This window comes from Petromyzon marinus, unplaced genomic scaffold (assembly GCF_048934315.1).
Source record: "Petromyzon marinus isolate PM22_M1 ecotype Great Lakes invasive population unplaced genomic scaffold, UKy_Petmar_22M1.pri1.0 PM_Scaffold_17, whole genome shotgun sequence".
NCBI classification, from domain to species: domain Eukaryota; kingdom Metazoa; phylum Chordata; class Hyperoartia; order Petromyzontiformes; family Petromyzontidae; genus Petromyzon; species Petromyzon marinus.
The window spans coordinates 1,824,079-1,837,148 of NW_027423135.1; the positions used below are offsets into that span (position 1 = coordinate 1,824,079).

Consider the following 13,070-nt stretch of genomic DNA (forward strand, 5'->3'; position numbering starts at 1 on the left):
ATCGGCCTCTGTGGAGGAGGCTCGTGAAGGATGCTACTGGGCAGTTGGAGGCAGTCGCCCTCCAACAACAACGGAGGGCGGAGGAGCGACGCTCAGAACAACGAGCGGAGCGCCGGGTGGCTAAAGCACAGCAGGTTGGCACAGTAGGGGGCACAGGTGGTGCATCAGCCAGTCATCTCAGTCAGTCGACCCGTGGCACCTGGGTCTGCCCAGTGACCTCCTGCCAGCGGGCGTTCGACACTTCACGTGGCCTCACGGTGCACATAGCCTGGCACAAGCGTCGTGGTGACGTCACCGCCACTTAGTGGCGAATGGCGGTTGTTGTTGTTGTACAGATGCCCGTCCGATGCCGGACGGGCAACTCTGTCGTGGACAGGGCTGTGGGGGGAGATGCAATTTTGATTGGCTCCTCCCCTCATGGCATATGTGTCCACCACAGGGGCTAAACGGGGGCTCTGGACGGGTGCGAGGGGCTGGTAACCCCTCCACCTTCAATTAATTACCACGAAACCACGAGTTAAACTGAAATATGTAACTAATAAGCTTGTGCCGGAGGCCCCGGGGGGCCAGGCGTCTATGACGTCTCCTGGCCAAACCCCAATTGGCGGAGCCAGGAGATTGAATACCTACCCTCGGGGCTACTCCAGAAACAACGAAAAGCCACTACGGGTGGCCACGTGGAATGTTCGAACGCTCACTGCGGAGGAGAGGCTGCCACTCCTCTGTCGGGAGCTGGACCGGTACCGCCTGGATCTATGCGGCATTCAGGAGGTCCGGTGGACCGGCTCTGGCTCCTGCCACCATGAGGGGTGGACAGTCCTCTACTCGGGGCAGCAGACTGCCAAACAACAGGGTGTGGGTCTTCTTTTGAACAAAAGAATGAAGGGGGCGTGGGAGCGTGGCGGTGAGGTGTGGGAAGCTGTAAGCCCCAGGCTACTTTGGGCTCGCCTTCCCATCAACCGGAGCCGAGGAATGGTGGTCGTGGTTACTTATGCCCCCACCGAAGATGAACATCCGTGGAGGGATGCAGGAAAAGCCGATGAGTCAGATGCCTTCTATGACCTCCTGTCACAGGTGCTGGCTAAAGTGGCCCCTCGGGATAGAGTCATCATGGTGGGTGACTTCAATGCCCGAGTTGGTCATGATACTGGCGCCTGGTCTGGAGTGATTGGAGGGCATGGGCCAGATCAGCTCAATAACAACGGTAGGAGGCTGCTAGATTTTTGTGCAGCCCATGGGCTTGTAATTACCAACACACTGTTCCGGCATCGGCGCATCCACACAACATCATGGATGCATGCCGGGTCCAAGCAAGAACATCTGCTGGATTACATAGTGACGGACCAGCGAATGCGAGCCCATGTCCTTGACACCAGGACCTACCGTGGAGCTGATCTGCCCTCTGACCATCGACTAGTCATCTGTAAGATGCGCCTGCCATTCTTCCACTCCGGTGGTGGGTGTACACCCAGGACCCCATTCCAACATAAAGTGGTCTGGTCTCAGTTATCTGATGAAAGTTGCAAGCGAGAATTTCATCAGCGCTTGCAGCTGGGATTGGCATCGTCCCCGACTCCTCCTGATGTCGAGGGTAAATGGGTGAGGTTTAGGACTGTGACTCATGCAGCTGCAATGGCTGCTTTGGGTACACGGTCCAGACCTCCCCAGAGACCCTGGCTGACAGAGGAGGTGTTCAGGATGGTTGAGAAAAAGCGACAGGCCCACTGTCATCGGCTACAGAATCCCACGTCAGAGAATGAGGAGGCTTACCGCAGCCTTCGCTCGGAGGTTCGGAGAGCCGTGAGGCGCTGCAAGGATGGGTGGTGGTTGCGGGTTGCTGAGGAGATTGAGTCTGCCTCAGTGGCCCGTGATCACAAATCTCTATTTAACTCCATCAAAAAAGTAACCTGCAGCGCCACACCTATTACCATCATTAGGGGAAAAAACGGTGATCCAATCTCCGACCCCCAGGAACAGGTTCGCAGATTTGCTGAGCATTTCTGTGAGGTCCTGGGGGAGGGAAAATCCCTCAGCCAGGAAAACATCGTGGCACAAAGTGAGGATGACCCTGCTGAGGCTGCGGTGCCTCAAATATTGGAAGAAGTCACCCCCTGTGAGTGGCTGGCTGAGGTGCCATCTGCTGAGGAAGTATTGAAGGTGATCCGGAGTCTGAGACCAGGAAAGGCAGCGCGCAGAGATGATCTCCCAAGCGAAATGCTGAGGGAGGGTGGCGTTTGTGCACAGACTGCCCTATATGACATCATAACAACAGTCTGGACCACTGGACGGGTTCCGCAGGATTGGAAGGATGCCCTGGTGGTCCCCATTTTTAAGAAGGGGGACCGCACAGACTGTAACAACTACAGGGGCATCTCACTCCTCAGTGTGCCGGGAAAGGTCCTGGCAAGGATTATTCAGCATCGCCTTGCCAGGCACGCTGAGGAGACGCTTGCGGAGCCCCAATGCGGTTTCAGGAAAGGGCGGTCCTGCACAGATGCCATATTTTCTGTCCGTCTGCTACAGCAGAGGTGTAGGGAATTCCAACAAGACCTATATCTCTGCTTTATTGACCTGGTCAAGGCCTATGATACCATCAGTAGGCCTGGGCTCTGGGTCGTTCTTCGTGCTTTTGGAGTACCTGACCCTCTGCTCACGATCATTAAGGACCTTCATGATGGTGAGCGGGCCCGGGTAAAACTACGCGGCCGGGAGTCAGAGCCATTCCCTGTACACCTTGGGGTGCGACAGGGATGTCCTCTGGCTCCCACATTATTTAACATCTATTTTGACCACGTAGTTCGTGAAGCCTTCAATAGCTGTACCGGGGGAATCTCCATATGGTACAGATATAATGGGAGGCTGATCGATGCCCGGGTGCGGTCAAGGGATGGCTCCCTATTGGTCAACCACGTTATGTATGCTGATGATTTGGTAATAGCTGCTCAGTCAGAGGAGGAGTTGGAGACGCTGCTGCTGAGACTGGAGCGTGCCACTAAGAGGTGGGGCCTTACCATCAGCCCCACCAAAACTAAGCACCTGCCTGGGTATTTTGTACCATCGGACACTCCACCCCCACAACTCCCAATCGGTGATGGGGCAGTTGTGGAGAGAGTGGAGAGTTTCCCATACCTGGGCAGTGTGCTTATGACTGGCTCCAGTTTAACAGCAGAGGTCTCACTCCGAATCAGTCGAGCGGCAATATCTTTTCATCGGTTGCGTAACGCTGTGTGGAAGCTACCTGGTCTGTCGCTCCGCACTAAGCTTCAGGTCTTCTCGGCCACGGTCATTCCCTCCCTTCTCTACGCTTGCGAAACGTGGACCCCCCTAATGGAACATCTTCGCCGGTTAGAAACATTTAGGCTGGCCTGCCTACGATCCATCCTGGGTTTAACCAGACTGGATTGTGTGAGGAGCTCACAAATCCTTGAAAGATCTGGGCAGGGTCCCATCGGTGAGCTCCTCCGGCAGGCAAGGCTGCGATGGCTGGGTCACGTAGCCCGCATGCCCAGCCACCGCATGCCGAAACAGCTTTTGTTTGGCCGGATTGAGGGGGCTAAGCGGGCGCGGCACGGGCTAGAGAAGAGATGGAGTGATGTGGTACAGGAGGACGTGTAGCTGAGTGGACTTGCCGATGACTGGTACCAGCGGTGTCAAGATCGGCCTCTGTGGAGGAGGCTCGTGAAGGATGCTACTGGGCAGTTGGAGGCAGTCGCCCTCCAACAACAACGGAGGGCAGAGGAGCGACGCTCAGAACAACGAGCGGAGCGCCGGGTGGCTAAAGCACAGCAGGTTGGCACAGTAGGGGGCACAGGTGGTGCATCAGCCAGTCATCTCAGTCAGTCGACCCGTGGCACCTGGGTCTGCCCAGTGACCTCCTGCCAGCGGGCGTTCGACACTTCACGTGGCCTCACGGTGCACATAGCCTGGCACAAGCGTCGTGGTGACGTCACCGCCACTTAGTGGCGAATGGCGGTTGTTGTTGTTGTACAGATGCCCGTCCGATGCCGGACGGGCAACTCTGTCGTGGACAGTGCTGTGGGGGGAGATGCAATTTTGAATGGCTCCTCCCCTCATGGCATATGTGTCCACCACAGGGGCTAAACGGGGGCTCTGGACGGGTGCGAGGGGCTGGTAACCCCTACACCTTCAATTAATTACCACGAAACCACGAGTTAAACTGAAATATGTAACTAATAAGCTTGTGCCGGAGGCCCCGGGGGGCCAGGCGTCTATGACGTCTCCTGGCCAAACCCCAATTGGCGGAGCCAGGAGATTGAATACCTACCCTCGGGGCTACTCCAGAAACAACGAAAAGCCACTACGGGTGGCCACGTGGAATGTTCGAACGCTCACTGCGGAGGAGAGGCTGCCACTCCTCTGTCGGGAGCTGGACCGGTACCGCCTGGATCTATGCGGCATTCAGGAGGTCCGGTGGACCGGCTCTGGCTCCTGCCACCATGAGGGGTGGACAGTCCTCTACTCGGGGCAGCAGACTGCCAAACAACAGGGTGTGGGTCTTCTTTTGAACAAAAGAATGAAGGGGGCGTGGGAGCGTGGCGGTGAGGTGTGGGAAGCTGTAAGCCCCAGGCTACTTTGGGCTCGCCTTCCCATCAACCGGAGCCGAGGAATGGTGGTCGTGGTTACTTATGCCCCCACCGAAGATGAACATCCGTGGAGGGATGCAGGAAAAGCCGATGAGTCAGATGCCTTCTATGACCTCCTGTCACAGGTGCTGGCTAAAGTGGCCCCTCGGGATAGAGTCATCATGGTGGGTGACTTCAATGCCCGAGTTGGTCATGATACTGGCACCTGGTCTGGAGTGATTGGAGGGCATGGGCCAGATCAGCTCAATAACAACGGTAGGAGGCTGCTAGATTTTTGTGCAGCCCATGGGCTTGTAATTACCAACACGCTGTTCCGGCATCGGCGCATCCACACAACATCATGGATGCATGCCGGGTCCAAGAAAGAACATCTGCTGGATTACATAGTGACGGACCAGCGAATGCGAGCCCATGTCCTTGACACCAGGACCTACCGTGGAGCTGATCTGCCCTCTGACCATCGACTAGTCATCTGTAAGATGTGCCTGCCATTCTTCCACTCCGGTGGTGGGTGTACACCCAGGACCCCATTCCAACATAAAGTGGTCTGGTCTCAGTTATCTGATGAAAGTTGCAAGCGAGAATTTCATCAGCGCTTGCGGCTGGGATTGGCATCGTCCCCGACTCCTCCTGATGTCGAGGGTAAATGGGTGAGGTTTAGGACTGTGACTCATGCAGCTGCAATGGCTGCTTTGGGTACGCGGTCCAGACCTCCCCAGAGACCCTGGCTGACAGAGGAGGTGTTCAGGATGGTTGAGAAAAAGCGACAGGCCCACTGTCATCGGCTACAGAATCCCACGTCAGAGAATGAGGAGGCTTACCGCAGCCTTCGCTCGGAGGTTAGGAGAGCCGTGAGGTGCTGCAAGGATGGGTGGTGGTTGCGGGTTGCTGAGGATATTGAGTCTGCCTCAGTGGCCCGTGATCACAAATCTCTATTTAACTCCATCAAAAAAGTAACCTGCAGCGCCACACCTATTACCATCATTAGGGGAAAAAACGGTGATCCAATCTCCGACCCCCAGGAACAGGTTCGCAGATTTGCTGAGCATTTCTGTGAGGTCCTGGGGGAGGGAAAATCCCTCAGCCAGGAAAACATCGTGGCACAAAGTGAGGATGACCCTGCTGAGGCTGCGGTGCCTCAAATATTGGAAGAAGTCACCCCCTGTGAGTGGCTGGCTGAGGTGCCATCTGCTGAGGAAGTATTGAAGGTGATCCGGAGTCTGAGACCAGGAAAGGCAGCGCGCAGAGATGATCTCCCAAGCGAAATGCTGAGGGAGGGTGGCGTTTGTGCACAGACTGCCCTATATGACATCATAACAACAGTCTGGACCACTGGACGGGTTCCGCAGGATTGGAAGGATGCCCTGGTGGTCCCCATTTTTAAGAAGGGGGACCGCACAGACTGTAACAACTACAGGGGCATCTCACTCCTCAGTGTGCCGGGAAAGGTCCTGGCAAGGATTATTCAGCATCGCCTTGCCAGGCACGCTGAGGAGACGCTTGCGGAGCCCCAATGCGGTTTCAGGAAAGGGCGGTCCTGCACAGATGCCATATTTTCTGTCCGTCTGCTACAGCAGAGGTGTAGGGAATTCCAACAAGACCTACATCTCTGCTTTATTGACCTGGTCAAGGCCTATGATACCATCAGTAGGCCTGGGCTCTGGGTCGTTCTTCGTGCTTTTGGAGTACCTGACCCTCTGCTCACGATCATTAAGGACCTTCATGATGGTGAGCGGGCCCGGGTAAAACTACGTGGCCGGGAGTCAGAGCCATTCCCTGTACACCTTGGGGTGCGACAGGGATGTCCTCTGGCTCCCACATTATTTAACATATATTTTGACCACGTAGTTCGTGAAGCCTTCAATAGCTGTACCGGGGGAATCTCCATATGGTACAGATATAATGGGAGGCTAATCGATGCCCGGGTGCGGTCAAGGGATGGCTCCCTATTGCTCAACCACGTTATGTATGCTGATGATTTGGTAATAGCTGCTCAGAGGAGGAGTTGGAGACGCTGCTGCTGAGACTGGAGCGTGCCACTAAGAGGTGGGGCCTTACCATCAGCCCCACCAAAACTAAGCACCTGCCTGGGTATTTTGTACCATCGGACACTCCACCCCCACAACTCCCAATCGGTGATGGGGCAGTTGTGGAGAGAGTGGAGAGTTTCCCATACCTGGGCAGTGTGCTTATGACTGGCTCCAGTTTAACAGCAGAGGTCTCACTCCGAATCAGTCGAGCGGCAATATCTTTTCATCGGTTGCGTAACGCTGTGTGGAAGCTACCTGGTCTGTCGCTCCGCACTAAGCTTCAGGTCTTCTCGGCCACAGTCATTCCCTCCCTTCTCTACGCTTGCGAAACGTGGACCCCCCTAATGGAACATCTTCGCCGGTTAGAAACATTTAGGCTGGCCTGCCTACGAACCATCCTGGGTTTAACCAGACTGGATTGTGTGAGGAGCTCACAAATCCTTGAAAGATCTGGGCAGGGTCCCATCGGTGAGCTCCTCCGGCAGGCAAGGCTGCGATGGCTGGGTCATGTAGCCCGCATGCCCAGCCACCGCATGCCGAAACAGCTTTTGTTTGGCCGGATTGAGGGGGCTAAGCGGGCGCGGCATGGGCTAGAGAAGAGATGGAGTGATGTGGTACAGGAGGACGTGGAGCTGAGTGGACTTGCCGATGACTGGTACCAGCGGTGTCAAGATCGGCCTCTGTGGAGGAGGCTCGTGAGGGATGCTACTGGTCAGTTGGAGGCAGTCGCCCTCCAACAACAATGGAGGGCAGAGGAGCGACGCTCAGAACAACGGGCGGAGCGCCGGGTGCCTAAAGCACAGCAGGTTGGCACAGTAGGGGGCACAGGTGGTGCATCAGCCAGTCATCTCAGTCAGTCGACCCGTGGCACCTGGGTCTGCCCCGTGACCTCCTGCCAGCGGGCGTTCGACACTTCACGTGGCCTCAGGGTGCACATAGCCTGGCACAAGCGTCGTGGTGACGTCACCGCCACTTAGTGGCAAATGGCGGTTGTTGTTGTTGTTGTGTACAGGTGAATGTGTGTGTGTGTATGTGTGTGTGTGTACCTGAAGCAGTAGGTGCGCAGGCTGTGTGTGCGTGTGTGTGTGTACGTGCGTGTGTGTGTGTACAGGTGAATGTGTGTGTGTGTGTGTATGTGTGTGTGTGTGTACCTGAAGCAGTAGGTGCGCAGGCTGTGTGCGAAGGCTCCGGCCTGGTAGGGCTTCCCGTCCATGGTGGAGGCCACGAAGTTCGTGTCCTCAGCGACCAGCGCCACCTCGCTGTCTCTGCGCCCCAGCATGCTGCGGTCATTGATGTTGGCCGAGCCTGGGGGTCAGCAGTGGGGTCAGCAGTGGGGTCAGGGATGGTGAGGTCGGTGATGGTGAGGTCGGTGATGGTGAGGTCGGTGATGGTCAGGTCGGTGATGGTGAGGACGGTGATGGTGATGGTGAGGACGGTGATGGTGAGGACGGTGATGGTGAAGTCGGTGATGGTGAGGACGGTGATGGTGAGGACGGTGACGGTGATGGTGAGGACGGTGATGGTGAGGATGGTGATGGTGAGGACGGTGATGGTGAGGTCGGTGATGGTGAGGACGGTGATGGTGAGGACGGTGACGGTGATGGTGAGGATGGTGATGGTGATGGTGAGGACGGTGACGGTGATGGTGAGGATGGTGATGGTGAGGACGGTGATGGTGAGGATGGTGATGGTGAGGTCGGTGATGGTGATGGTGAGGTCTTTGGGGGTCGGTGGGGTTCAGCGAGCGGTAAGTGCGGTGTGGTGTGTGTGGTGTGGTGTGTGTGGTGTGTGTGGTGTTTGTGGTGTGTGTGGTGTGGTGTGGTGTGTGTGGTGTGGTGTGTTTGGTGTGGTGTGTGTGGTTTGGTGTGTGTGGTGTGGTGTGTGTGTGGTGTGTGTGGTGCGTGTGTGTGGTATGGTGAGGTGTGTGTGTGGTGTGTGTGGTGCGGTGTGTGGTGTGTGTGTGGTATGGTGTGTGTGGTGTGGTAGTGTGTGTGTGTGGTGCAGTGTGTGTGGTAGTGAGTGTGGTGCGGTGTGATGCGGTGTGTGGTGTAGTAGTGAGTGAGGTGTGTGTGGTGTGTGTGTGTGGTAGTGAGTGTGTGTGTTGCAGTGTGTGTGTGGTGTGTGTGTGGTGTGGTAGTGAGTGTGATGCGGTGTGTGTGGTATGGTGAGGTGTGTGTGTGGTGTGTGTGGTGTGATGCGGTGTGTGTGTGTAGTGTGTGGTGCGGTGATTGTGGTGAGGTGTGTGTGGTGAGGTGTGGCACAAGCGTCGTGGTGACGTCACCGCCACTTAGTGGCGAATGGCGGTTGTTGTTGTTGTTGTGGTGAGTGTGTGTGTGTGTGCGGTGTTCCCCACCGATGATCACCGTGGTGTCGTCCACCACCATGAGTTTGCTGTGAACGTAAACCAGCTCCGTCACGGGGTGGCCGCCAAGCTCGGCGTGCGTGCGCAGGCCGCAGAACGACACGTGGTTCACCCACGCAGACCCCACTAACACACACACACATAGTACACACACAGTACACACACAGTGAGTACACACACACAGTGAGTACACACACACAGTGAGTACACACACAGTGAGTACACACACAGTGAGTACACAGTGGTTCACCCACGCAGACCCCACTAGTACACACACACACAGTGAGTACACACACACAGTGAGTACACACACACAGTGAGTACACACACAGTGAGTACACACACACAGTGAGTACACGTGGTTCACCCACGCAGACCCCACTAACACACACACACAGTGAGTACACACACACAGTGAGTACACACACACAGTGAGTACACGTGGTTCACCCACGCAGACCCCACTAACACACACACACAGTGAGTACACACACACACAGTGAGTACACACACACAGTACACACAAACAGTGAGTACACACACAGTGAGTACACACACACACAGTGAGTACACAGTGGTTCACCCACACAGACCCCACTAGTACACACACACACATAGTACACACACACAGAGTGAGTACACACACACACAGTGAGTACACACACACAGTACACACACAGTGAGTATACACACACAGTGAGTACACACACACAGTACACACACAGTGAGTACACACACACAGTGAGTACACACACACAGTGAGTACACACACACAGTGAGTACACACACACAGTACACACAGTGAGTACACACACACACAGTGAGTACACACAGTGAGTACACGTGGTTCACCCACGCAGACCCCACTAGTACACACACACACAGTACACACACAGTGAGTACACAGTGAGTACACACACAGTGAGTACACACAGTGAGTACACACACACAGTGAGTACACGTGGTTCACCCACGCAGACCCCACTAACACACACACACACAGTGAGTACACACACACAGTACACACACACACAGTACACACACACAGTACACACACAGTGAGTACACGTGGTTCACCCACGCAGACCCCACTAGTACACACACAGTACACACACAGTGAGTACACGTGGTTCACCCACGCAGATCCCAGTAGTACACACACAGTGAGTACACGCACAGTGAGTACACACAGTGAGTACACACACACAGTGAGTACACGTGGTTCACCCACGCAGACCCCACTAGCACACACACACACACATAGTACACACACACACACACGGTGAGTACACGTGGTTCACCCACACAGACCCCACTAGTACACACACACACAGTGAGTACACACACAGTGAGTACATACACACAGTGAGTACACGTGGTTCACCCACGCAGACCCCACTAGTACACACAGTGAGTACACACACACACATAGTACACACACACAGTATACACACACAGTGAGTACACACACACAGTATACACACAGTGAGTACACACACACATAGTACACACACAGTATACACACACAGTGAGTACACACACACAGTACACACACACAGTGAGTACACACAGTGAGTACACGTGGTTCACCCACGCAGACCCTAATAGTACACACACATAGTACACACACAGTACACACACACAGTACACACACAGTACACACACAGTGAGTACACGTGGTTCACCCACGCAGACCCCACTAGCACACAGTGAGTACACACACAGTACACACACACAGTGAGTACACACACAGTAAACACACACAGTGAGTACACACAGTGAGTACACAGTGGTTCACCCACGAAGACCCCACTAGCACACACACACATAGTACACACACACATAGTACACAGTGAGTACACACAGTGAGTACACACACAGTGAGTACACGTGGTTCACCCACGCAGACCCCACTAACACACACACACACAGTACACACAGTGAGTACACACACAGTACACACAGTGAGTACACACACACACAGTGAGTACACACAGTGAGTACACACACACAGTGAGTACACACACAGTGAGTACACACACAGTACACACAGTGAGTACACACATAGTGAGTACACACGCACAGTGAGTACACACGCACAGTGAGTACACAGTGAGTACACACACAGTGAGTACACACACAGTGAGTACACACACAGTGAGTACACACAGTGAGTACACACAGTGAGTACACAGTGTACACACACAGTGAGTACACAGTGAGTACACACACAGTGAGTACACAGTGAGTACACACACACACAGTGAGTACACACACAGTGAGTACACACAGTGAGTACACAGTGTACACACACAGTGAGTACACAGTGAGTACACACACAGTGAGTACACACAGTGAGTACACACACACAGTGAGTACACAGTGAGTACACACACACAGTGAGTACACACACACAGTGAGTACACACACACAGTGAGTACACACAGTGAGTACACACAGTGAGTACACAGTGGTCGCAGTGGCGGTTGGAGTGTGGTGGTGATGATGATGGTGGTGATGATGATGATGGTGATGATGGTAATGATGATGATGGTAGTGGTGGTGATGGTAGTGGTGGTGATGGTGATGGTGGTGGTGATGGTGATGATGGTGGTGGTGGTGAGTTGGTGGTCGTGGTGGTTGTGGTAGTGGTGGTGGTGAGTTGGTGGTGGTGAGTTGGTGGTGGTGGGTTGGTGGTGATGGTGGTGGCGATGGTGATGGTGGTGGTGGTGGTGAGTTGGTGGTGGTGAGTTGGTGACGATGGTGGTGATGGTGTTGGTGTTGGTGGTCGTGGTGAGTTGGTGGTGGTAGTGAGTTGGTGGTGGTGGTGAGTTGGTGGTGGTGGTGGTGTTGGTGGTGAGTTGGTGGTCGTGGTGGTTGTGGTGAGTTGGTGGTGGTGAGTTGGTGGTGAGTTGGTGGTGGTGATGGTGATGGTGGTGAGTTTGTGGTGGTGGTAGTGGTGGTGTTGGTGGTGTTGGTGGTGGTGGTGTTGGTGTTAGTGGTGTTGGTTAGTGGTGGTGGTGAGTTGGTGGTGGTGGTGAGTTGGTGGTGGTAGTGGTGGTGGTGAGTTGGTGGTGGTGAGTTGGTGGTGGTAGTGGTGGTGGTGAGTTGGTGGTGGTGGTGGTGAGTTGGTGGTGGTAGTGGTAGTGGTGAGTTGGTGGTGGTAGTGGTGGTGGTGAGTTAGTGGTGGTGGTGAGTTGGTGGTCGTGGTAGTAGTGGTGGTGGTGGTGAATTGGTGGTGGTGAGTTGGTGGTGGTGAGTTGGTGGTGGTGGTGGTGAGTTGGTGGTGGTAGTGGTGGTGTTGGTGGTGATGATGGTGGTGTTGGTGTTAGTGGTGGTGGTGATGGTGGTGTTAGTGGTGTTGGTGGTGAGGTGGTGGTGAGTTGGTGGTGGTGGTGAGTTGATGGTGGTAGTGGTGGTGGTGAGTTGGTGATGGTGGTGAGTTGGTGGTGGTGGTGAGTTGGTGGTGGTGGTAGTGGTGGTGGTGAGTTGGTGGTGGTGGTGGTGTTAGTGGTGGTGGTGTTGGAGTTGGTGGTGGTGATGTTGTTGGTGTTAGTGGTGGTGGTGATGGTGGTGTTGGAGTTGGTGGTGGTGATGTTGTTGGTGTTAGTGGTAGTGGTGGTGATGGTGGTGTTGGTGGTGTTGGTGGTGTTGGTGGTGATGATGGTGGTGTTGGTGGTGATGATGGTGGTGTTGGTATTAGTGGTGGTGGTGGTGATGGTGGTGTTGGAGTTGGTGGTGGTGATGTTGTTGGTGTTAGTGGTGGTGGTGGTGGTCACCCTCGGCAGTCAACCTCTCCACGATGGAATAGCGACCACGGCACATGGTCCTGCACAGTCACACACACACACAGTGACACACACAGTCACACACACACAGTCACACACACACACAGTGACACACACACACAGTGACACACACAGTCACACACACACACAGTCACACACACACAGTGACACACACACAGTGACACACACAGTCACACACACACACACACAGTCACACACACAGTGACACACACACAGTGACACACACAGAGTGACACACACAGACAGTCACACACACAGACAGTCA

The 13,070-nt window shown here is 54.7% G+C and overlaps 1 protein-coding gene across 4 annotated transcripts in view; it reads right to left on the reverse strand.

Moving 5' to 3' along the window:
- LOC116956727 (phospholipase D1-like) overlaps positions 1–13,070 on the reverse strand; it is a 100,159-nt gene that overhangs the window by 7,388 nt on the left and 79,701 nt on the right. For 3 of the 4 annotated variants that reach the window (XM_076063660.1, XM_076063661.1, XM_076063662.1), the window contains 3 exons: positions 12,776–12,825; positions 8,988–9,122; positions 7,786–7,939 (listed from right to left, as the gene is read on the reverse strand). In XM_076063660.1, the coding sequence (XP_075919775.1) occupies positions 7,786–7,939; positions 8,988–9,122; positions 12,776–12,825 (339 nt within the window). Of the gene's footprint in view, positions 1–7,785; positions 7,940–8,987; positions 9,123–10,793; positions 10,910–12,775; positions 12,826–13,070 lie in introns of those variants that run through there. The other variant, XM_076063663.1, reaches the window with a different exon arrangement.